The sequence below is a fragment of the Peromyscus eremicus genome, chromosome 12, assembly GCF_949786415.1.
Source record: "Peromyscus eremicus chromosome 12, PerEre_H2_v1, whole genome shotgun sequence".
Taxonomy (NCBI): domain Eukaryota; kingdom Metazoa; phylum Chordata; class Mammalia; order Rodentia; family Cricetidae; genus Peromyscus; species Peromyscus eremicus.
The window spans coordinates 60,077,573-60,103,175 of NC_081428.1; the positions used below are offsets into that span (position 1 = coordinate 60,077,573).

The window sequence follows — 25,603 nt, forward strand, 5'->3', positions numbered from 1 at the left end:
TATCCCACAGAATTCCACGTGCCGGTTTGGGGGTAGAGATGAAAGAAGCGGGAGCAGGAATAAGTTGTAACTATTTTTCACCTCCAGCTACCATTGCAAGCTCTTGGTGATTATCACCTCAGGTATTGGCCAGCTCCTTCCCGAGCAGATTTCCTCCTGTGGGCATCCTCCCTGCTGGAACCAAGGGGGAAGTCTTCGGGATACTGTGGTCCAGACACCCATTGGTATCTTCCATCTTCTGGGCTACTGTGTCTGTGAGAACCACAGGGTATTGAAGGAAGGCAGTCCAAAGGGAGGTAGTAAACTCAGTGACTTCTTCAGTTGTAGAGACCCATGTGTTAGGAGTGCTTCTGAGACCAGCCAAGAGACTGGATTTTCTTTCAAAGTCTAGTTTTTTAAAGTTCAGTAATCAGATTATGTAAAACACTAAGTAAGTTGGGCTTATCTTTCTTATATAAGGATGTGCCCATATTCTAAAAATATATCATTTCTATAGGAAGCCAGGAAAATTGAGTTAGACAACTCGCTATCAATATGTTTTTATTAATTCTTGAAGTGTAAGAGTGGAGGTTTTCTGCCTTTTGAATATATTGTTGGTTGTTCATCTAACGAAAAGGACGAAAAGATAGTTAGGGGACCTGGAAAAGCAGTGTAACTTCAGAGAAAGCATTTGGTTCCATTGATGTTTAGAGACACCTGCAGAATCTCACATAATCTAGCTTCCCCAAACCTGAAAGCCAGTCTGATTTTCAAACCCAAGGTTCTCATCATATGCTCTCCATCAAAGCCCTGCTACCCAGGTCTCTGGGACAGCGGCATGGTGCTCATAGGTCTACACGGGAGGCTTGAGGTGGTGCCTCAGGGGAGCATGCCGGTTCTTTGTTCCGTTTTCTGGGTGAGGGCAGAGCCTTGCAATCAGCCTTCACCCCTTCCTCATCCTTCAGAAGAGAGCACAGACCGTCAGGCCATCCAGCCTGGGAGAATGACTTAGAAAATTGCAAGAGACATCGGGTGGTGGGCGTTTACTGAGCCTGGGAATCATTAGCCTGGAGCTCCGTAGTGCAGACCTCATGTTGGTTCTTGAGGCAGAATTGCTTCTGCTTCTTTTTCTTTTAAAGTTTTCATGTAAAGTCCAGAAATTCCCATAAGGTCTTGGGGCAAGAAGTCTCTTCTCTAAAACTCAGTGTGATTCTGATATTTAGGCCAGAGGAGCTATAGACTTCATGGCCTTTGAATCTCAGGTTGTGGACTGTAGCCTTCATGAACAGCCTTCTCTTTCCCTGTCCTGCTTGATGCTTGACCCTTCTAAGTTATCTTTTGTGCTGATAGCCTTTTTAAAAATTGATTTTTGTGTGAACCTGGAGAGATGCCTCGGCAGTTAAAAGCTCTGGCTGTTCTTCCAGAGGACCTGAGTCCAACCTACATGGCAACTCAGAACTGTCTGTTAACTGTAGTTCCAGAGGATCTGATGCCTTCTTCTGGCCTCCACCAGCACCAGGCATGCAAATGGTTGCCAGACATGCATGGAGGCAAAACACCCATGCACATAAAATAAAATCATTTTTAATTTCATTCTTAAAATTTATTTTTGTGACTTTTGATTTATTATTATTAGTAGTAATTTTTTTAATTTATTTTCATGTATTACAAACCCTTTACAGGAATTGTAGGGTTGTAAGTTTTGAGAGAAAATAAACACTGATGCTCCCAGCCACATTGCCCATCTAGAATCAGTTAGGATGTTGTTCTAAGAGAAATACAGCCATTCTTGTCTCCATTTCAGCCCTGTAATGCCATAGGTCCCTAAGATGAGTTATATGACAGAGGCAGGGAAGAGAATAAAGGTTGGAATTAGCCTTCAGTAGCTGGAAAGTTGGACTCTGGACTTCCACTCTGGAATTTTGTGTTTGGGGGATGAAAGTGTTTGTACAGGGAATTGAGAGGCAAACAGGTGAGGTAGCAGTGATTTTATTGCGGGGAAGTTGTAAAATGACTGTGAAAAAGGTAATTAGGACCTCTTTAAAAATGTGCTGGTTGCAGAGAGCCGATGAGTAAAAATGTTTGTGGAGCTTTACTATAAATAACAAGGCATTTGCTTTCTCTTTGAAGTCAGTTTAATTCCAAATAAATTGATATTTCATTATCAGTATCCTCTGGGGCTTGTCACTTAGGTATTGCACAGAAGTGACTGTGTCATTTGGAGTGTTTGATCGTCTGCTTGTAAATCTGCTGTAGCTGTCCTTTTCAGAGCCTAAATTAAACATGCAGGCTTCTCCTTATCAGGAACTATTGTAAGAGCCCGGGGAGAATTATTGCCTCTGCTGGTAGATTGGTAGACTTTCTAAATTGCTTAGGGGGATTAAACTAATTGGTGTTTTCTGTTGCAAACTGAAGCCTGTTCCTCATCTCTCTTCTGTGTTTTACCTCAGGCATTCTTTTGTTGATGTTTGAGAACAAGGTTGGGGGAGTCACAGTTAGGAGAGGGTGAGGATGTCAGAGAACTTTGGGATGGTGGAAGTGTACCTTTCAGAACAGTGGTGACATTATGTCAACTGGAGAGGTCAGGACTAAAATCTCCGACTTCCCCCAATGTGTGCTCTCCCTGAACACCCAAACTCCTTTGTTCATATGGAAATGTCTCCAAGATAACTCAGGAAAATCCAGGCACTGGGTTTTTGTTTCAGCTTCTCGCTAAGCAGGTATTTTCCCAAGTAGAGAGTTTTACTAATGAGTTTGATGGAACGAATAATCCCGAGACAGTGGTGAAGCAGGGAAAAGAACCACCCGCGAGGTTCGTTCCTTTTTTGCAGCATCAGAACATGCTCTGGCCCAGGTCAACATCCACGATCTCCCAGTGATGTGGGCCTCGTGGTCTCACCCCGCAGATGTGTGCTTACTTTTCACTGAGAGAGCTGACTAGCTGGCCTCTCTGTCACTTTCCAGAGAGCTATGCCATTGAAGCCTCCGATTCCAGATTTGTTCACTACAGGAAGTCCTAGCAGGCCAGATATATCCTGCTTCAGAGCATTCCATAGAAAAGTATCCTCCTGCCCCAAGCGCCCTTACCTTATTTGCCAGGATATATCATAACCGTGCTTACAAGGTGTGATCTCATGATCTTTTCTTCCTAAAGCTGCTAAAAGTATTTTTTTTTTTGTGGGGGAGGGGGGGACAACAAAAAACATTCCAAATTGTCTTAAGACTAGTAAGATGATCTTTTCTGTGTATCTCTCACTGGGATTTTGATGAGTGAGACTGCAAAGGAGAGGCCAGAGCGACAGGACATGATGTCCAGGAAGTGACAGGCTCTGTCCTGGTGGCGAGGGACAGAGGACGTGGAGAGGACGTGAAGAGAACGTGGGGAGGCTGGGGTGGTGGACAGAGTGCCAGGTGTGCGTTCCGAGCTGCATCTCAGGCCTCCTTGGAGCTGTGTCCTTCTTCACCCCAGTCTCCTGTGTGGTTATCTCAGTCCCAGCCCAGAATTTCAGTCACTGGCCCGGGTCAGGAATCCCAGGTCCTTGTGATCTAAAACTCTTTTATAAGTCTGCGCTGGTATAAACCCATAATGTCTCTAGCCTCAAGCTGCTCCCAGCAGGATGGAAGTCAGTCCTCAGGTAGTAACGGCTGTTAATAAAAGTGATGCCAATGGTATAAGCATGCGGAGACCCACAGTGTCAGAATTGGCATGCAGAGATCCATGAGGGCAGTACAACATGCCCTCTGTTTCCTCATTCCCCTCTGCTCTCTGCTCCCCTCTCCAGGAAGACAGTACAATCGCAGGGTGCTCTGGTTTTACATTTCTAGCCTTTGGAAATTGGGTTGGATTAACTTCACTTGGACTAGGTAGAATTCGTCTGGTCCTTGAGTTTTTGACAATAATCCCCATCTCACTATCCTCATAGCTCTCTCTGAGGGAAGTGTTACCGAGTGAGGCTGCTGTATAATTTACTTGGTGGCTTAGAAAAGGGAGGGCTGTGAAACTGGGGAGAGATTCTAATTCTGTCTGGACTTTTTTCCCCAGGAACTTTTAACTTGCTGTGAAGAAGGGAAAGGGGAACTCAAGGATGGCCTGGAGGTGATGCTCAGTGTCCCCAAGAAAGCCAATGATGCCATGCATGTCAGCATGCTGGAAGGTAGCTGATCTCCCAGTCCTTCTGGGATGCCGCCTCCATTCCTAAGACCAGGGAGTTTGTGTTATGTGTAGGAGGGAAGTGGCATGAAGTCAGGCAAGGGACAAGCCTGGAAAAGAGGGGTAAAAATGAGTTGTGAAGTAGGTCCTTGGCTGCCTGTGTGAGGAGCACCACAAACCAGCACGGCTAACACCTGCCTCCAGGTGCCATGTAAGGTGTGTGGACACCTTGATGTCCATGAGATAATCCAATGCAGCGGGGATCTTCACTGTCACCAGGCCAGAGCCCTGCAGACCTGTTCATACGCATGGTATTTGCATTACCTTCTCAGTTGGAATGACTAGAAATACTGGTTACCCATAGTATACATCAGTGGCTTTAGTGTGATATTGCCTTACACACACACACACACACACACACACACACACACACACCCCTACCTTTCTTCAGTACTAAATTTGAACCTAAGCCTTGTCCATGATGAACAAAATACTCCACTACTGAACTATAGCCACAGCTCTTTTTTTTTCTCAGATATAGTCTCACTGAACTGTCCAGGCTGGCTTTGAAATAGTGATCCCTGCCTCAGTCATCCGAGCACCTAAAGCCATCGGTGTACACCATCATGCCCAGCTTCTTTACGACAGAAAAGAATACGTGACATAAATTTACCACGGTGACCATTTCCTTATTGACTGGTTAAGTGGCCACCTGACTATATTCAGCCACTTAACATATATTCGCATTCTTGTGCAACTAGTCCCTTGTCCTTCTTGGGAGCTTAGGAAAGAAATCCCAGCCAGGCAGCCCTGACAGAACTTTGGTCAGCTAGAACTGTGCTTTGGGGACCCAGAACAAGTGCGGTATGAAGTAAGGCTCCTGTGACATGGTCTTGATGGCGTAAAACAGACGCATAGAGAAGCCAGCCTGGAGAAAAATAAATTTGATAGCTGGGTAAAGTCTTGACATTCCAGTCTGACAAAGCAGATGCTAAGGAAGTAAGTGTGTGGGCTGCTCTTTCTCTTCTGGCTTTGTCCCACAGTACCACCACTGCCACTACCATCATCTAAGAGACTGGGCGTGGCCTTACTTCCTGGACTACCCTTAGCACAAGAACCCCTAGGTCTCTTGACGAAGCACTAATCACCTAAAGTTGCTCCTGTTGTCACAGTTTCCCCGCCCCCTTCATTCCTGTGTACACCTGGCTCCCTAGTGCTGGGTGCCCTGCTTTATAAGTGCCCCGTTCTTCCAAACCTTCCCTCACCCATAGACTCCATCCAGCCACTCCAGTATGGACTGGGGACCTGTGTGATAGAGCTGGTTGAAAGTGTACATTTATGGACTCTCCTGACACCCAATGAACCAAAATCTCTTGGATGGAGAGGGTGTTCAGAATCCATGTTTTCACATGCTCTCCGGGTGACACTCGTGCACACTAAAGTTTGGGAACCTTCTGGAAGATTTGAAATGGTGTGTAAATAGAAAGTGTTGGAAGCTTGTGCACCACACTGTTTAGGAGCAATTAAAGAATCCTAAGGATAGAATATAAGAAATGAGGCAATGGCAAATAAAACAGTCAAGAGTACTCCACCACACAGTGTTCAACGTAAGCCCCACGCAGAGCTAGGAGCAGTGGGAGCTGTGGAGGAAGAGAGGATCTGGGACTGGGGACTACCTGTTTGGGGGTCCCTCAGCCCCTCTCCCATGGGGAGGGAGAATCACATGGGATCTTTCAGAAAACCCTAGTATTACATATATGTATAGGAGCCGTGGTGCTGAGAATGGGCAATGGGAGACGCCTAACTACAGTCCTACAGGCAGATATGCTATGGTAGATCTCCACGGAAGCCTGTAGCCATTTAGGAAACCCTTTCTCCTAGGGGGAATACAACACAGCCTCCCCTGAGTGTAGTGCTGGAGAAACTCCACAGTGGACATGGGTGTTTTTCAGGGTTCGATGAGAACTTGGATGTACAGGGGGAGTTGATTCTCCAGGATGCCTTTCAAGTGTGGGACCCAAAGTCGCTGATCCGGAAGGGGCGGGAGCGGCACCTGTTCCTCTTTGAGATCTCCTTGGTGTTTAGCAAGGAGATCAAAGACTCATCAGGACACACGAAATATGTTTACAAGAACAAGCTACTGGTAGGTGGGGCAGGTGGGGGCAGACGAGATTCCCCGCTTCCGTAGAACCCTGGCAGGAAGGGATATGGACATAGACAGTTCACCTCTTCCTTCCCTACTTCTCTACTCCAAAGCTCTCCTGGACCAAGGCTCATGCCTCCTACCCCCACCCACATCCTCCACTTTTGTATCTTAGCGTTCACAGGTCTTTCTGTTTGCTTTGAGCTCCTCCCTCTTCACCATCCCTCCCTGTACCTGCCAATCAGACAAAAGCCTGCAGGTCCTTTCTTCCTGGCTATAGGAGCAAAGTATCTAGTCTGTTGAAGCTTGATTGACAGAAGCTCCTCCCTCGGCCCCCTCCTCTTTGTTGCCTTCCCCTCCCGACCCCAGCCCTAAGTTTCCCCCACTGCCCTCCCCTTCCCCGCCTCTCACAGGCATTTCCTGTCTACAGACCTCAGAGCTGGGGGTGACGGAGCACGTGGAAGGAGACCCCTGCAAGTTCGCCTTGTGGTCCGGGCGCACCCCGTCCTCAGACAATAAGACAGTCCTCAAAGTAAGTACTGCCTTCTTCCAGGACAAAACCAGGGTCGGGGGAGTGGGCCAGGGCAGAGGAAGCGGGCGTGGAATGCCAACAAGCGGGGCCTAGAGACCACTGAGCCACCGGGTCCCTCCTGGGAATGACAGCATCATGCAGGTAGTGAGAAGCAAACTCTACCATGAAGGTGGACCCAGAATCTCAAAGGCAGATGTTCTCCTCAAGTTCATAGAGGGCAGAGTACCGGTTGACCTCCCTAACCAGGCCCAGTCAACTTGGTTCTGTCCATATGTCCCTTTCCAGTGGCAAGAGCAACCAGCCTCTTAGCAAAGGCACCTTGAGTTGCCCTTTGTTTGCTCAGCAGTTTGCCCTAAATGTCCTCCATGTACAAGGAGCTCGGCTTAGTGCCATAAAAAAGAGGCATGTGTAAGATGTGCTCCTTACTCCCTGGAAATGTGTGTTCCAGAAGCTGCACTAAATCACAGCAGTCTGGAGACCAGAGGTCAGGTCAACTCTCCAGGTTCAGCTTGGTGTTGAGTCCCCGTTCCCGCTGGCACTATCCTGACTAGGTAGGGACACCGCAAATAGAGCTCCCACTGGTCACTTGCTAGTCAAGGAAGTGTTCATCACCAAGGGACAGATGGCCCGGCTCAGGCAAAAGCTTCCCAAGTGTCTGCCCTTAATTTGCAGGATAGCTGCTACCTGGTATGAAGAAGAATTACCTGAAAGGGGATGGAGAAAGACAGTGGGGTGTCATTGGCCTGAGAGCGCCGCTTCTGATAAGCACATTTAGCAGCCTGGAGCTCCAGTACTGACTGTCAGCCTGTGCGGGCTGTGTGGGTGTGACAGCTCTTAAACATCCTGCCATATACCCATTACCCTGCTGGTGAACAGGCCCTGCTTTCAGATGTCACAATCCAGAGCCTCCAGAGCCTCCAGGAACCACAATTGAAGTGGTAACCCGGACCCAGCAGAGTACAGTAGACACTGCCCCAGCTCCAGGGCCAATAGCGGATTAGTCAGTGCTTAATGAATTGTGAAATATTTTTATAAGCCCCCCATAAAGTCTACATTGAGTCTTGAAGTTGGCCATCTCTGAGATTAAAGATTCAAAGGATAAAAGGCTAAATAAACTCCCCCAGAGATTTGGTGTCGTTGGAATAACAGCTGAACCTGTCAGGGGAGAGTTTGAACATGGTTTTATGGGCAACGAGAGCTGAGGTTCTCAATGTTTCTTCCTGTGGCACTCTAGGCTTCCAACATCGAAACCAAGCAGGAATGGATCAAGAACATTCGAGAAGTGATTCAGGAAAGGATCATTCATCTTAAAGGAGCTCTTAAGGAGCCAATCCAACTCCCCAAAACACCAGCCAAACTGAGGAACAATAGTAAGAGGTAACCAGCACCTCTCCCCAAGCACTGTTGCCTCATGCACCCAAGGGAAGGGGGACAGGGTGACCCTTTGTTTCTTGAGGGAAGTGTGCTCTCCTCCATCTAGGAAGACCCATGAGTTCTGCCTATGGCGAATTCTGTCATCTCTAAGCTTTTCACCAGTTACTGCCCATCCATGCAGCTGAGGTTCTCTGAGCACTCTTTGCTTACGTGTGCTACCAGGATGTGGGAGGAAGTGTACGTTGAGTTATTTCCCCCCAAGAACCGTCCAACAACTGTGTCTTGCACATGGGGTGGTTACAAAGGAGCAGTGGCCTCTGGAGAGAGTAAACACTGTCAGTAGGGAATAGGGATGGCTCTCTGTGGAGACAGGGAAGGCTTCAGGAAGACCAGTCCCTTGAGTGGGAAGACCTCCACATTGGTTGGATGGTAGAGGGGTTTGTGTAGCGCTGGGAAGGCTGCTGCATTGAGGATATCGCTGCAGCTCCTAAGGAGTTTGCGTCATTCATCCTAAATGGTCAGTTACTTCAGGCAGCAGAGGACCTATTTCTTGAATGTCTCTGGGCCCTTCTGAACCCTAGTTTCCTCTGAGCCAGTGGATGGCTTCTGAGGTGTCTCCTCCTCAAGTCGCCACGTGGCCTGATCGCTTCCAATGACTTTGCCGAAGGACATTTAGAGAAAAGCATATAAAAATTTCCCATATATCTTGAGGGAAAAAAATCTATATACAGCATGGTGAGGTCCTGAGACGTAGTGGTCACTGTGGTGGCATGCTTCCCGCTCCTCCCCAGCTCACAAATGGCACAAGTCGGAGGACTTAGTTGACCATTTGGTATCAACCAGGATCGGCAAGACGGTGACCCATTACAGAGTCATGGCATTGGAATGCCAGCACTGAGAGAGGCAGTGATCCATAGGAGAGTCTGACTGAAACAGAGTCACCTCCAAAGTGATGGCCAGGATCAGATCACTGCCCCAGTGCTGCAGGGACCAATAGGACTCTATCGAAAAGGAGCCCATCTTAATTCTATGGGCTTGTGTCTAGACTCCAGGCTTATTTTAGCCCTGGAGATAGACCCTGCGTCAGGGAGGTCCTGCTTCGACAAGGAATATAGGAAGGAAAATATTATGAAGAATGGATTGTCTGGGACCGTGTGAGAAGGAAACTTGGTTGAGGCTGATGAGGGTTGCTCTGACATCTGAAATACAGTTGGAGAGTTTCTAGAACACATGAAGGGCATGTCTTAGAAATGTCCCCTGCTCGCGCTCGCGCTCGCTCGCTCTCTCTCTCTCCCTCTCTCTCTCTCTCTCTTTCTCTCTCTCTCTCTCTCTCTCTCTCTCTCTCTCTCTCTCTCTCTCTCTCTCTCTCTCTCTCCCCTTTGTCTTCTCTTATCCTTCATGGAATGGAGAGAAACCTCACAGACTCTGCAGAGAACGGCCAGGCAGTGTGTATTTCCATTAGCTTGGCTTCCCGGATACCAGCAGAGTTTATAGAGGAGTACATTGGCTTGAGGGATGCCACCCACACTCCTGGATCGACCCTTTCAGCCCCCAAGAACTGGCTTCATCTGGAATGGACCAGAAGGGTCCATAATAGGCCCAAACAGCAGGAAGCAGAAAGTACAGGCAGATCCCAACCATCGCCAAATGGGGGAGGGAGAGGTGGCCCAGACTGTCCAAAACAACAGATGATACGAAAGCTTTTTATTTTGGGTTTTGAAATGCGTCACATAATTTCTTTTCACAGCAGATTTTGTCTTCCTACGAATGTGTGGCTTATGTTATTAAAATAAGTTGGCATTTTCCAAGCCCACAAGTGGTGGTAAGAAAGCAGTCCACTTAGAAATGTTCTGCATGGGAGAAACTGCTTTTTCTCAGAAAGATGGCATATACACACATATGCACACACATGGGCAACCTCATGCACGCACACTCCATGTACACTTACAGGTATACCAGATCGTAGTTGTTCATATACACTCACAGGTATACCAGATCGTAGTTGTTCATATACACTCACAGGTATACCAGATCATAGTTGTTCAGACTCTGTGAGATGGAGTCATTATGTATGGCACTCTGCCCGTGGGATAGGGTTCTCCAGCATCCAATTTCCCTCATCTCTCAAGGCTTTTGCCCCTCTGCAAGCAATATGGAGTGGGGATGACGTTTGTGAAAGTGTCCATGGGAATAGTTGTGGCTTCCTCTGCTAATTCCTTTACCCTCAGCCCACATCTCCCAAGTTTTCCCTAACACAGACTAGTCAGCAATTCCTGGGCAACCATTCCCTCTGCGGCTTGACTCTGGGGTTCAGCACAGAGTCAGGACACAATCCTAAAGCAGAGTGCTAAAACAACACTGTGGTGTCAAAGCTGTGCCGTGCTAGGACCCAGGAAGGGGTTCAAGTGCCATAACAGCACCAAGGAGCAAAGCTGGTTCAAACGCTGCTCTAAATATTGCTGTTCCCAGCCTTGGAGAAAGAGCCTTTCCCTTCTGTGTTGATGAGAACTCATCACAAATAAGTATCAAATCAGTAAAACCCACCAAAAAGGAGACAGTGAAGGCCCGCTCCACTAGGCATCCATCTGGACTTTGCCAAAGATAATCTTCTCTTGAGGAAATGACCCAACCCATTTTTCTCCAGCAGAAGAAATACAAATAAAGAAGTGAAAAATCCATCTTAAGTTTCATGACACATGCCTATGGTCTCTGCTTGGGAGGCTGAGGCAGGAGGCTAGCTTAGATCCGGGAACTCAAGGCTGGTGTGAACAGCATAGCAAGACGGCATCTTAGAAAAAGGAAAAAGGAAAAAGGAAAAAAAAAAAAAAGGAGTATCATATCCATTGTTTTTTTTCCCCTGCACCAGCAGCAAGCCAACCCCCATGCTAGTTGTAACATGCAGAACCTTGAACTCTGTGGCTACTGAAAAGGAGCCTGGTAGCTGGCTAGCACCCCAGGTTCTAAGAAGTATCTTCCTACTGCCTGTATTAGACTCAGTCCTAGTTTTTGTTGTTTTTAATGCCCCGTCCGCAGTATGGGCTGGAAGGGAGATAGGGCATGTATGGTGCTGTGCTCAATCGTGCAGTGATTGTGTGCTTAAATGAATGAGCTTTCACTGAAATCACATAGGCTGTACCCACTAAAAGGATAATGTTAGACAATCCCCGCTAGGAATGTTCAGGCACCACTTTGCCAACCCAGCTGGGAAAGCCTTGTGCGCTCTAAACCCACAGTGGCTCCCCCCACCCCCACCCCTGTTTCTTTTCTCTCTTCTTCCTGCAGGGATGGAGTAGAGGATGGTGACAGCCAGGGAGATGGGAGCAGCCAGCCAGACACCATCTCCATCGCCTCCAGGACCTCTCAGAACACGGTGGACAGTGACAAGGTAAGACGGAGTCCCAACCTTCCTTCCCCCTACCCAAACTTGTGGTTGGTTTAGCCAGCCCTGGAGAATTGTGCTCAAAATTCCCTCCACTCTGGAGCCGAACATCAGGAGCCAGCTGTATCATGGCACCAAAGGCGGAAGGGCAGGGCTGGATTGGGAGAGTCATGCAGTGTGAAAAGGTGAACAGTGAGAGAGGCGAGGTGTCTGATTCCCTCTGAAATGCCCCACTGGGCTGCTGGACTGCTCTGCCTCAGGAGAACGTACCTCAGAGAGGCTGAGGTTGAAATAGTGTCCTAAGACACCAGTATCTGTGACTGGTTCATATTTACACTGGTTTGACTGGGGCATATTTCAAAATTAGACCAGTGGTTTGGGAAATAGCCACATGGACACGACTCAGCAGGAGCCTTTGACCCAAAAGAACTCTAGTGGGTCAAGGATACCCTTTCCTGACCATGTACTTGGGGCTCAGTTCCTGAGAGACTAGGGGCAGAGGGACCAGCAAGTGGTATATGAAGGACAAAGTCGTCATCTAAGAAAGCCTGCTCACACACCTTGGAGCAAGCAAGCACCATGAGGAGTTCTGAGGAGAATGCAGGAAAGAGACTGTCCCCATGTATTTGCTTAAGCTGCCCGTAGGAAGAAGTTGTTGGATTCTGCAGCAGAGAGAGGAGGGCCCAGTCCACTCATAGTCACTTACCCACAGTCCAGAGTATGAGGTAATCTGCTGCTGCATATTCGTAAAGTTTCTGATGAAGTCAGACTTTTCCAAACACTACTTGGCCCTAGTTAAGTCAGACTTTTCCAAACACTACTTGGCCCTAGTTCCTCCAGACCTGGTCCTTGAGGCTGCCCTTCAACCTCAAGCAATAGGCTATGTCCACATTTCCATTTTAATTGTCCAAGTTACCGGTATTTTTCTGTATTTATTAGTTTTTTCCTTACTGGGAAAAAAAAATAGCCACTGAGATCTAAGTGTGGGGACTGTGCCCCAAACCTGCTGGGATAATGGCACCACCTCACCCTAAGCCCACTTTATTAGACTAGTGCTCAAGGACATTCAGGGTTAATTCCATCTAGTAGCTGCCGTCATGTTTTAAAGCCATTCCACTAGCAGAGTAAATGGAACACAAAGGAAACTCTTTCTGCGTTTCCCTGCTCCTCTGGCCTGTTGTCTAACCATATAACTAGAGTGTCCTATGAATAAAAGCATTCTTTTTTTGAGCAGTCCCTGGTTGGTAAGTCAAGTGTGATATTGCCTATGTTCAGACATAGACTTCTAGCTTTGTTGCTGGAGGACTTCACCCCTTGCAGCTGCTAACCCCTCTCCCAGGATCCTGACACAGACAGAAACCCCGGTGCAGGGGTCATTTGTCTATCTGGTTTCTTGTTGGCAAGGTAGATGAGGCTAGACTACACCCTTCACGGCAGGCCTTTTATTACGAATGAGGGATGCTAGAACTTAAACTTTTCTCTAAGTAAAATGGAGGGTCCTCTGAGTGACTCACCAAAGCACATTTTAGTGGTCAGTGTTAAAGCAGGAATTAGGGCTCAGACCCAATCAGTGTCATGCTTTCCTCTCACTCGAGAAGCTGGAGCATTGAACTCTCAGTGCTGAGGGAACCCAGCAGGGTGTTCTTACTACACATGCCACACACAGACCAGACACATATTCCTGTCAAAGCACCTGCCATGTGCCACACTATGTGCTGGTTACTGTGGAGAGACGTGCACTGTCTGTCGAGTGTGAATCCCGTCCGTGCAATTTCTTGTTTTCCTGTTGTCTCTATAGCCAGGCCATTGGTCCCCCGTGAGGACATGGGCTGTGTCTGTGTGTTCCAATGCTATACTCCTGGCATGCAGCGTATGTCAAGGCTCAGGAGTTATTTGTGAAATCAATGATGAATATAGGTACCTACTGTTAGGCCTCAGGGAATTGAGGACTAAGAGGCCACTAAAAACAGTTTTCCAAAAGCATCCAAGTATACAAAAAATAAACAAACAAACAAGTATATATATTTTAAGATATTAAATAACCATGGGAGGTTTGAGCAGAAAGCTTAATAAGCTGGACTACTTGCCCTCTTGGGAGCATCAGCCCCCAGCCACCTTCTCTGGCCCTAGGAGATAGGCAAAAGGTGAGATGATCAATTCTGTTCCATATATGAAGCCTGGGAAAACCACTTATTTTCAAAGAAAAATAGTAATAGCCTGCTGATGACTATGCACTGTCCTTTCAAATGCTCTCACCCTGCTCCCAACCCAGCAGTGAGGACAAGGCAGCCGTGTGACCCTGGGACCTGCTTCTCCCTCCAGCAGTGAAATCATTCACTGATATCTTGAATTCATAGGTCCAATTCCTTCCACCTCTCCTAGGAGACCAGAGGAGCCTGGTTTCCAGGTAACCAGATAAAAGACTCTGGATAGACTCAGGTAAACTGATCGTAGTCAACAGAAGGGTAAATGGTGATGGCTGTAGGGAGAGGTCAGGGTAGAGACACCTCACAGAAATCAACTGTCCCAGCAGTAGACTTTCTCCTTCCTCAGATGCAAAGGAATGACTTGTGTTGACACTACTGGCTGGCTGTAGGGCCCTGGGGAGCCCACTAGGGCAGAGGCAGCGCCCTCCCACCTCACCTGTCAGGCTTGGATACTGTAGGATGACGGAAAGCGTTTGAACATGGCTGGATGAATCTCAGCTCCAGCATCACTCTGTCCCCTTGCCCAGGTTATGACACCTTAGTTTTCTCAGTTTCCCCATCTAGTAACTAGGGGAATGATTCTATCTCACAGAGTCATTGGGAAGAACAAGTGGCATATGTCTACTTGGTAGCTGTCTGACATTTGATACAAGCTACCTTTCAGCAGTATGGTATGAGTGCGATGCTTCAGCAGCCTGGAAGGAACTTCATGAGTTCTTGAGCAGAGTTCCGACCTCCAGTTTCATGATTTCAGCGACCATCAGAGCTTCTTACCTCTGTTGGTCCTAAAGTGAGGTGGCTTCTTCAGTTTACCTGTCTGTAAACAGAGCGGCCCTTTCCATGTTAGTAACCTCTAGACTCTTCAGGCCCAGATGTTTGTTGCTAGACTCTTCAGGCATAGATGTTATTGACTCATGGGTTGGTTTATTATTAGTGGATTATGATCTCCTTCTGTCTGACATTGAATGATCAAAGTTTTCTACTTTTGAACAATCCTTGGGCTGTAGGTATTTAGAGACACTTACCATTTTTCAAGTCTTTGAAGGTTATATTAGAAGTTTTCAGTTTCTCCAGCTGTTGATCATATTAATATGTTCCCAGATTATTCCATTTCCTGGCTACCTTCCTCTGGACTTCCTTCAGTGTGTAAAATCTATATAGAACAGGGTATTTAGAAGGGTAGGCAGCTTGCACATGGGATCTGACTGTGAACACATGCCCTAGGGTTGCTGCATTCAGAATTTCCCCTAAGGTGGTCATGGTGTCTACTAGAGGATCCAGTTCATGGCTTGTTCATGGACAGACTTAGTTAGGCAGGTGACTTAGTAACCTGAGTATAGGACAACTTTGTGTCCACTCGATTCTCTGATCTAAACCCATCCCTTTGTTCTAGCATGTTCTGAATATAAAGAATGCTATTCAACATGTTAGCTACATCTCCCAGAAAAACCTTCGGTTCCTTCCTTCTTACTCTTGCTTTTTAGTAAGATTGAAGAAAGGCCCGTACACAGCCTCCTTCCTCACCCGCCACATGGAAACTCTCATCTGGCTCCTCTTTAAGGCCTTAAGAGATGGAAATTCTGCCTCTTTTCCATGTGCCAGAGGAGCTGGGACAGTTGGCTTAAGCTATAAGTCTCCCCCTTAGTGAGAACATGGTTCATTATTCATAATTCTGCACTAAACCCTTGCAAAGCCGAGCTGAGCACCTCACTAGATAAATCCCACTAATAACTCTCCCAGACTTGCTTTTGTTTGATCCTCAAATGCATCTGCATAATTAGGTTTTCCACAGGCCTCTGTTACACAAAAGTGTTATTTCTTCAGGGCAAATGGAAGTGCTTATTTCATCCCACAGTGGGCCAAACCTGTTCTGTCTAGGAATACGCTAGTGCTACCCTGAGCAGGACATCCTACCCTCAAGTCCTTCACCTTGAGTTTTGGGGCTTTGCTACCACGCATCGATTATCTAGATCCACAGAGTTCTAGTCAAGGAAGGCAGTGATGAGGTGTCAGCGAGGACGCATTTTCTTTAATGTGATGGATGCCTGCCAGATGATTTCTAGCTGATGGTAGAAACACAGACATCTGCACTATGATGAGCCTGGTGCATGCATTGAGGGCAGGCATGGTGGATGTAGCCAATAAACATTTATTGAATTAAACATCACAGACCCATCCTAGGGGAGATACTCTCTATGCAAAAAGCACTCTTAGCCTCTGGACATGTCCACACTAGCTGAAGAGAGGGAAATTGGAATGAAATTGAACTGTGGGTGCTGTTCTCTATAAGAATAATAAGGAAAAGAGCACTTCTAAAACATCTCACGATTGGTGTGGGATTTGAATATGGAAATTAAGTAATGGGCTGGTGTGAGCCAAGATACAGGGTAGACCAAGGATGCTGGTGTGATACAGGCAATGGGGAGATACATGGAGAAGAATGGAGGTTTGGGGAGCTGACTCAAAGGTGTTAACTCCACATTATCAATTCAACGTGGTGGGTTATGACCAGGTTATTTTAATGATTGAGAAGGAAGGCTTGAGTCAGCTGTAGCAAGGGCCCAACTTCGGAAAAAGTCAAAAGATTCCCAAAATGTCCCGTTACTTTGATAGCAGCCGTAACATGATACCTATGACAAAGCAACCTAATCACAGAAAGAAGCCTTTTCCTTTCGAGGATAGACTCCCATGGAGTTCATTTGAAGTCACACATTGGGAGCACGTATCAGGACATGAGGAACAAGGTGAGAGTCAGAGAGAGAACCGTGGCTTTAAGTTGATACCTATACAAGGACCTAGTTCCTGAGTTGAGGAAGATGTTTTCCCCACATTGGTATCTTGGTAAGGACATAGCCCTTGGGTTGATGTCTTGAGAGGGATGCAACCCCTGCATTCATGCATTAGTGGAGACCTAGCCGCTGTGTCGGCATAGATGGGGCCTAGCCCCAACACTGACATACTCCCACTGTCTTCATTCATGCACAGTTATGAAGCCTGCCTAGTCTATGCCAGGTGCTGTCCTTGATGCTGGGAGTACAGCAAAGGTTGAGGCTTTCTCCAGTTTTCATTCTTGAGTGTAGGAAAGGAGAACATCCAGAGAGAGAATAGCATCTCCATGTCCTGATGAGAGCATCACAGGTAAACATCTTGTTTATTTTCATTAGACGTAAAACTTATTCTGGATGGATAAGGGACATATCACTTAGGGGAAGGGGGAATCTCTTCCATTAAATCATTCATGAATAGAAAAACAGTAGTCTTACAGGATACAGATGGAGAAAGAGCTTCTCAAAGAATACATCCTAAGTCCAACTCCTCACATGTGGGGTCTTAACTGAGATTCCCATGCATGTTATCTATTGAAAGTATACAAGGCGGATATACATGTGGTTCGGATGGTGTTCGGCTCAGTCTGATCCCTCCTGAAGCTCCAGGCAGGAATCACCAACTGTGCACTGCCTGGAGCAAGGGCCTTGGTCTTTTGTGTCAGATGTGAGCTTTGAGAAGCCAGTAGACACAAGAGCTGTGGCTGCGTGGGCAAGAAAGGAGATCTAGGTAGGGTTCTGTAGCATCTACTACAGGAAGCATGTGATTTGGTAGCAAAGGGGATGGGTCCTAAGACCGGGCCTGGACTCCACACTGACTTGCTTATGACCTAGGGTGGTCACATTATTATCACAACTCTGTGTCAAAGAGAACAGTGACTGTCTTTCCCAAGGTTCTGAAGGACCAGATGAGTTCATATCTGAAATGCGTGTGGGACTCAGGGACCCCAGGGCCCAGGGAAGGTCTCCATTCCAGATACTCAAGGCAAGAAAATAAGCAGCATGCTCCCTGAAGTTTGAAGAGGCCACAGGCTATTATCTCTAAAGAGAAAGCCAGGATGAAGACTGAGCAGTGTGAGACTAATCCCACATAATGTGTTTTACTTGAGAATTCTTCAGAGCCATCAAGAGGACTACCCAAGTTGGGTTTGAGACATGTGGCCATGATAGGTATCCTGGTCAGCTATGTGCCCCACCTGCTGTCCACTAACCCATAAGGACTTCTAGGGTCCCAAGCAACCCTGAGAGGAATGAACAATAGCTCTTCCATTACTCAGTCTTTGGAGTCAGTGAGCCTGAAGACTCATAAAATATCCCTACATAGAGCGAGTGATGCTGTCTCCCATTCCATAACAAAACACTTCCAACCCTCAAAAGAGATACCCGGAAAGAGTATGCAATTGTACCTCCGCCTGCCAAGGCTGGGGGTGGATGTATTGGAGCTTGACCCATGAAAGCAATGTAGTCTTGATTCTCAGGCGCCGGCACCCCCAGGCTTCAGCACATTAGATTATAATCACAGTATAAACCTCAACTAAAAGGATTCTGATTTTCCTCGATATCTTAGTCCTTCCTTATAAGATAATACCACTTCCACTTTATGATTTCAAGCCCCAAATGTGGTTTAGGTTTTTTATTTGTTCATTTTGTGTTATTTAATGTCGTCTTATAGTAAAGTCCAGGGCTAGACTTGGAACTCATATTTTTCCCCAGGCAGTTTTTTTTTTTCTCGGTTGCTCTTTTCTGTGGCGCTTGGGCAGCTGGAGGAAGGGAGATGGCAGAGGGGTCCAGGACCTTCAGGACACCTGAAGCCCCATCTCTGAGTGCTCTGTCACCTCCTGAAAGTACAGCTCCCTCCTCTCAGTGACGTTTGTCACAGCATCAGTGTGGCTTCTCAGAGCCCCTGAGCAAAGTGTGAGTGAGGACTTTGTCACAGGCTCTATATAAGAAGTTCCTTGCCCAGGTGAATGGTTCCAGTCCCTGCAAAATCCACCAGATGACAGGAAATGTACTTCACTGCCTGGGGACAATGGGCAAAAACCTCTCCTCCTGACATTATTTTAATTAATAAGTCTCCCTAGCATTCCATCGTTTAATTTATTTCCCCTGGAGAAACCCATCATCAGAACTGCCAATCACCTGAAAAAGTGAGTGTCATGACAGGCAAAGGCTGGTGAGGACTTTGTTGAGGCCAGACAGGTAACTGGAAGCCTTGGGGGTGCTCTGCCGGGGTCAGAACCTTCGGCTGTACTAAGTGTCTGTGTTCTAGGCGGCAGCATGGCATGGTGTCCTCCTTGCAGGACTGGGGAAAGGGGAGAGGTGACTGACAGATGCCTAGAGCTGTGTGTAAAGGCTGCAGGTGTTACTCAGGCCTTGTCTCATTCAGGGTGAGCCTGAAGTTTGGAATCAGAAATTTAGAGAAGAGAGCCTGAAGGTAGTGGTGCACGTCTTTAATCCCAGCACTCAGAAGGCAGAGGCAGGCAGATCTCTGAGTTTGAGGCCAGCCAGGTCTAAAGAGTGAGTTCTAGGACAGCCAGGGCTACACAATAAAACCCTGTCCTGAAAAACCGACGGGCGGTGGTGGCGCACGCCTTTAATCCCAGCACTTGGGAGGAAGAGGCAGGTGAATCTCTGTGAGTTCGAGGCCAGCCTGGGCTACAGAGCGAGATCCAGGAAAGGTGCAAAGCTACACAGAGAAACCCTGTCTCGGAAAAAAAAAAAAAAGAGAGAGAGGAAAAACCGAAAAGGAAGAAAAAGAAAGAAGCAAATTTAGAGAGGCCCCAGAAATTATGAAACTTTCAATCATCAATCAACATTCTTTGCTGTTGAAAAGTAACCAAGAGACTTATTCGGAGTCACAAAGCCAGTTAATGACAGTCCCTGATATTCAAACCCGAGTTAAATCAGATTTAAAATGCTGCTTTTGTGGTGACCATCATCGTTCAGCTCATTGACCTGCAGAAAACAAGTACCACTGCTGCCCCCTTCTTGGGCTGCTTCTGCCCTGCCCAACCCCCACCCCCCCCAGGCCAGGGAATCCCCAGCCACCCTGAGTAAGTTGCAGTGTGGTACTCTAGTCCATGGGAGTAGCAATGCCTATCACAGACTCTTCAATACCAAGTACTGATGACTCACGTCGTGGCCTTGGTGGGCATGTGATTTCTGCCCCAGAGTCTTTCAGCCTCCCAAGAAGATCCCTGCCCAGCTCTGAGCGCTCGCCAGTGAGTGCTGGGATGCAGCAGCGAGGCTGATCCCTATCTTGGAGCTGCCTGGGAGGAGTGAGTTTCCAGAACCAACTCAACCCCTCTGTAGTGGCGCCAAGTTTGCACCAAGGGAAATGCGATTTCGTTGTTGTTAGCGTTTTGGTGCAAGGCGAAAGCAAATCTGAAAACAAGCCACAATGTTGAGGTGGATTAACTGGCGACAGACCAGGGCAAACAAGACCCGAGTGAGTACACCTCCAGCCCCACGTGTTCTGCTGGGGACAGGGAGATGGACAGATGGACAGGTAGGCACGGCTAAGAGGACAGAGTCGGAGAGTAAAGTGACAGCTTTCAGGGGAAGGGTAGTACTGGAGGATTCCACAGAGTCCCGCCGGCATTCTGCTTACCTTTCCTCCTTAGGTGGGGAAAGTCTCGTGCCTCTTTTAAAAAAGGAAAACAGGAAAGGCTGGCTTTGCTTCATGGGTGGGTAGAGCTACCTGTGGGAAGCCTGCTCTCCAGAGCTCCTGGGTGAGCGGCAGTGGCTCTGGGGTGGCGGTGCCTACAGTGAGCTTGTTTGACAGGTGTGAGCATTGGCCCTGGGGAAACCCCAAGCAGAAACTTTGCGCAGGGATTCAGGGCAGTGGAGGGTAGACGACACAGGCTGACTCCGGCTTGAAGGTGTGCCTTTGTGGAAGCTGATGTTCCTTCTACCTATCCAGATGTGCTGTGCTGAAGAAGCACAGCCCACAGTACCTGTTGCTGTAATGTAGCATTCCAGGGAAAAGCCTCCTGGGCTGGCTCTCCCACCGCTACCCTGATTCTTGACCTTGAGCTCCGGCTGAAGCATCTTGCCCGGGTTTCCCTCTCCAGCAGTTGAGTGCTATTTGATTCGTTACTGTTGGCTTCTGCAACCTGTCTGTCCTGGCCACTGTGGGGGAGGGGGTCGATTTCTGTGGATAGCATGGGAGTGAGGTCATGTGATCGTTGTTGCTGGAAAGCAAGCTTGCCGAGAAAAACAAACTAATCAAAAATACCCTCTTGGGTGGATTTCTCCAAGGAGCCACAGTAAGGACATGAGTTTTGCCTTGGGACATCTCCCAGGAGCAGCAGGCAACAGGTGCCCCTGAGAGGGACAGCCGCCTCTGGTTTGATGACACTCTCTTAAGAGAAAAATTGCTGTAAGTAGTTACAGGACCATACGGATCAGACCCTGCACAGTGTCCACCCCGGCTTTCAACTGGGGCCTCTTCCCACTACCGCCTTGCTACTAAGGACGTGGCCGTGTTTGTGCTGGAGCAGGTATTTCCCTGGTACAGGATGGTACTAGATTTCTGTCTCCTCCTTTGTAGAGACTGAGTGCTGAGTCTTGTGAGGGTCAAGAAGTCCCAGAGACTGTCTTTTTTAAAAGTGCTATTTTGGTTCTGTTTGAAGGACAGGCTGCTGGGGAACTTCCCACTAATGCAGGACCACACAGAAGAGACCATGCAGTCAGTGGGGAAGAGAACAGAAAACTTGATCAAATCTGTTACCACACTAAATTGATTTTTTTTTTAACTCAATGTCATTGAGTTGAGTGTCCCTGATGACCAGAACCATGGATTCACTCTATGCAGGACAGTCTCTGTCCTTGCCTACAGCCTTGAGTTCACACCCAGGTGTCCTTCATGTGATGATGGGCAGCAGCCGTCCAGGGTCCCATGTGTTCCTCAGATGAGACAACTGTACTGACTCTTGCTTTTTGCCAGTTGCTGTAGGGAGCATCAGAGACGTTGTTGTGATGGATGTGTCTGTTGAGATACGATTCATTCACACCAGGACAATGCTGCTTTGAAGGACAAATTTAGCCTGGGAGCTGGGAAGATTTTGACACTAAAAGTCAAATTCATCCTTGCCTTGAAGTTCATCTTCCTTTCTATTCTCCTTTGTATCAATTTTGAGCCCAAAATATTAATTCTAATCCTGGATAATATGTCAGAGGGCGGTGCTTCTGAAACGTTTGTATCCAAAAAAGAATTTTATTTTGATACAGAATCAGACTTTTAAAAAACATGAAGTTTCCCACATCATCTGTACCCAAACCATTTTATGTTTCTTCTTGCTCAGCTAATCCAACCTGTTTCCCTTAATAGGATAGACTCTGGGGCTTTTCAATGAACTATTGAGGCATTAGTGTACTTGCAGTACAAATTTTATATATTCTTCTAGAAATCTTCCTTTAAAATATAAAACCTTATACATTTATTTATTCTTTATTTTGTTATTCTTTAAAAAACAACTGTCAGACTGTTAAGGTGGCTCTGTAGGTAAGGATGCTTGCTGCCAAGCCCAAGGACCTAGATTCAATACCTGGACCCCACGTGGTGAAAGGAGAGAGGGAATGGACTCCTACAAGTTGTTCTCTGATCTCCAGATGTATGCCATGTCATGTACATGCATAAATAAATAAATGTAAAACACATTGAGACAGAGGTAGCACATAGCAGGTACTAGTTTCTGTTTTTCGTATAATAAATCTGAAAACTCCTCTCATAGCAGGATGTGGAGCCGCCTCCTTTTTGATGGTGGCACACCCAGTTGCTACAATGTGTTTAACTTGTCTTCTATTGATGGGAATGCAGGATATTTCCAATCTGTTGCCAGTGCTAACGAGGTTGTAATTAATGACCTGGTGCAGATATCAGTTTTCACATTTGTGAATACATTAACAAGTTACCTCCCTAGAAGTAGAATTCCTGCATCAAAGGGAATTATACATTTTAAATTTTGAGAGGAATGTAAAATAACTCTGCCCAGCTGTTACATCGACCCGTACCCGCCCTCCAGTGGTGCGTGTGAGTCCTGGTTCCCCCACAGAGCCGCAATCTGTCACCAAGATCATAGTCTCCAATCAGTCAGATGCTCTAATATAATCTTTATTCGTTTTGTTCTTCCACAGTGCATTTGGCCACCAAGGTTGCATCTGTTTTTTTTCTAATATTTTTATTGAAACATGTAGTAGTGAATCTGTATAAGTACACATGAGAGTTATGGGCTTCTCTGATTATTATCTATAAACTTATTTTTATAGGATGCATTCCTAATTATAAACATCTGATTTATAGTAAACTTTAAAATGTTTCCAAATGTGAACTATGTGTACTAAAATCCACAACACAACTGAAGACGTGAGTGAATAAGTTAAAATAAGCAGATATCAGTCATGCAGATGGTGAAGTAGAACGCCACCCGTTTCCCAGAATCCCCCATGTGCCCTCCTGGACAGAGCCCTGAGTTTCTTGCCTGAGGGGTGACCATACCCCTCACATTAATAATATTCTTAATTTATAGCCTCACCGCCTATATAAGTGTCCCTTAGTAATAGTTTCACTGTGACTAGTAACATAGTTTTCCTGACTAGAATCAGAGCGTGCATTCTTTTCTGTTTTAATTCTGTCACTTCCTGTTGTTTCATGGGATCCATCCGTGCTGATATGTAGAGCTCTTCATTGTTGTGTCGTATGCTGTCATGTGAATAGACCAGACTCTATCCATTCTTTGCACAGAACGTTGAGGCCATTTCCAATCATTCTGCTGTGAGGATCCTTACTGCGTATACCCTGGCCTACACAGTTCAGCTTTTCTAGCGTGTCAAACTAGGAACGGAACTTCTAGGTGGTAGGGTGTGCCCGTGTCTCTTGAGCCAAATTACATTCCTACCGCTGTGCAGAGGACTTTCAATGGTCCTGCTTTCCCATGTGGTCTGCTGGGCTATAGGAACCCTAGCTTCTGATGTTAAGTTGTATCTCTCTGATTCCTCATGGGACTGCACATTTTTGCACATCTTCCTAGGCCTTGAATTCTCTCCTTCCCAAAGGCTCGACCCAAGCTTTACCTACGTGTCTAGTAGGCTGCTTGGAAGTTTGTGGGTTTTTCTTAATTTAATGGTAGGAGTATACTTACTCTAATTATTAATCCATGTGGTTATCTGTAGTGTAAGTATCTGTTCTCAGTCTATGGCTTGTCTTCCTATTCTCAGGATGTTGTGCATCCTGATAAGCATATACTTTGATTTTTAAGGCAATACACTGATAAGTTAGAGCATCATGAGATGTGACAAAAAGCATTTTTTACATTTAATATTTCACACTAGCTACCATTTATGTGTGCACAGAGGAACTACCAATATAAAGACTTAACACATGCTCCAGGTTTCTAAGTTCTGAACAATAAGAGCTAGTAAATCATTTCCAGTGCATTCATGTTATACCTTATACTATTATAATACACTAGACATGTAGTAGAGTTATAGCAATGAAACTTGCTGGAAGAAAGATGATAGATACGATGAGTTTGTCACTTAGCTGTCCAACAGATAGATATGAGATATGGGGAGGAAGTACAGCATGACAAAACTAAGCATCTGTGCCCACAATAAGCCTCTGCAAGCTCGATTTTATAGACAGCCTTTTGATTTTCATCTTCAATTCCTTTACATACAGGAGGCCTGAGTTACTTCTGTATGTTGTTACAAAGGCCAGGCAACTGGCCTCGAGGAGAATACAGGAAAGCCAGACTTGACAGAGGAATTCATTCCAACACTGTCGTCTGCTGTTTGGCTTGGTGCCTGTCACTCTCAGGAATTACCTAAGAATCCGTGGGGTCATGTGATTGGTTTCTCCACCAGACTTTAAGTCCACAAGGACAAACCATGTCTGCCACATTCCCTCACTGCATTAGCAAATCTTAACAGTGCTAATTCACAGAAGGCTCTTGATCAACATTCCTTAAATAGACAAATGGAGAGTGGACATACGAAGGCAAGGTGATGTGTTTGGCATTGTGGGCAGAGTCCTAACATTAAAGCTTCTAATGTGGGATGATCAGAGATGGTTCCACATTCAACTTTCCTAACTAGACCGTACTGTGGCAGTGAAGATGTTGTTGTGGGAAGGAAGGTCATTCCACATAGGATAGCTTGGGCAAGGAGAGTCAGTTTGCTTGGTTGAAGTTTGGGGTTTGTGCGCTGAGTTGAGGAAAAGAAATGATAGGTTGGGGAGATCATGGCAGGTGCTGAACACCATCTGTTTAGACTTTTCTGCGCAGCATCCAAGAAACATGGCTCTTTTAGTGTAGCGGCAACAGAACTGCCTTTATCTTCCTGCGGCCTCAGCAAGAGTTCCGCTGCTAACCCAGCACATTCGTTGACTCTTCTCTGCACTCACTACAGCGTTCAGCTCATCACCTCCTCTCCCTCCTATTGTCAAACGCCTCCTTTCCCCTGCCATAGAACACACGTCACTTCGTGCTCTGACGACCTACAGCTGGATTTCTCTGCTCCGGATTCTTCTTTGTATCTCTCCCGCCTTCCTCCATATTTTTGTTATTTCACTTCTAACGCCCATAACAAAAAAATCTGAACCCGTATCTCTGAAGTGACTTCACTCTGTTGCTATTCATCATTCACCACATTTTTTTCTGGGTACCTACTGTTCCAAGATGGAGGTACAGTGGTAAGATGAAAACACTCTCAGACCCCACAAACACTGCACTCAGCTAAACACTCAGAAAACCAGTAGGCAGGTGTGCACTCAGAGGGATCACCATGCACACAAGCACCACTGGATGTGTGTGACTCCATGTCTTGCCCTTCCTTAGTCTCAGCACCAGACAGTCATTTCCTTTTTCTTCAACCCAATTAACTGGTGTGACTTCTGGATTGGGGGCAGAAGCATCGTCCCCAATTTTCCCAGGCCCCCCGGTTTGTGACTGTCAGTGCATTTTTGGCCCAGTCTCTGATAGCCAGTGTGCTACCAAGTCCTGTGGGTGGGTGAT

At 46.7% G+C, this 25,603-nt stretch overlaps 1 protein-coding gene across 2 annotated transcripts in view; it reads left to right on the top strand.

Moving 5' to 3' along the window:
• The window catches only part of Kalrn (kalirin RhoGEF kinase), a 604,693-nt gene that overhangs the window by 399,743 nt on the left and 179,347 nt on the right, over positions 1 to 25,603 (top strand). For both annotated transcript variants that reach the window (XM_059277711.1, XM_059277712.1), the window contains exons 29-33: positions 4,022 to 4,133; positions 6,082 to 6,272; positions 6,703 to 6,804; positions 8,039 to 8,181; positions 11,461 to 11,563. In XM_059277711.1, the coding sequence (XP_059133694.1) occupies positions 4,022 to 4,133; positions 6,082 to 6,272; positions 6,703 to 6,804; positions 8,039 to 8,181; positions 11,461 to 11,563 (651 nt within the window). The remainder of the gene's footprint in view (positions 1 to 4,021; positions 4,134 to 6,081; positions 6,273 to 6,702; positions 6,805 to 8,038; positions 8,182 to 11,460; positions 11,564 to 25,603) is intronic.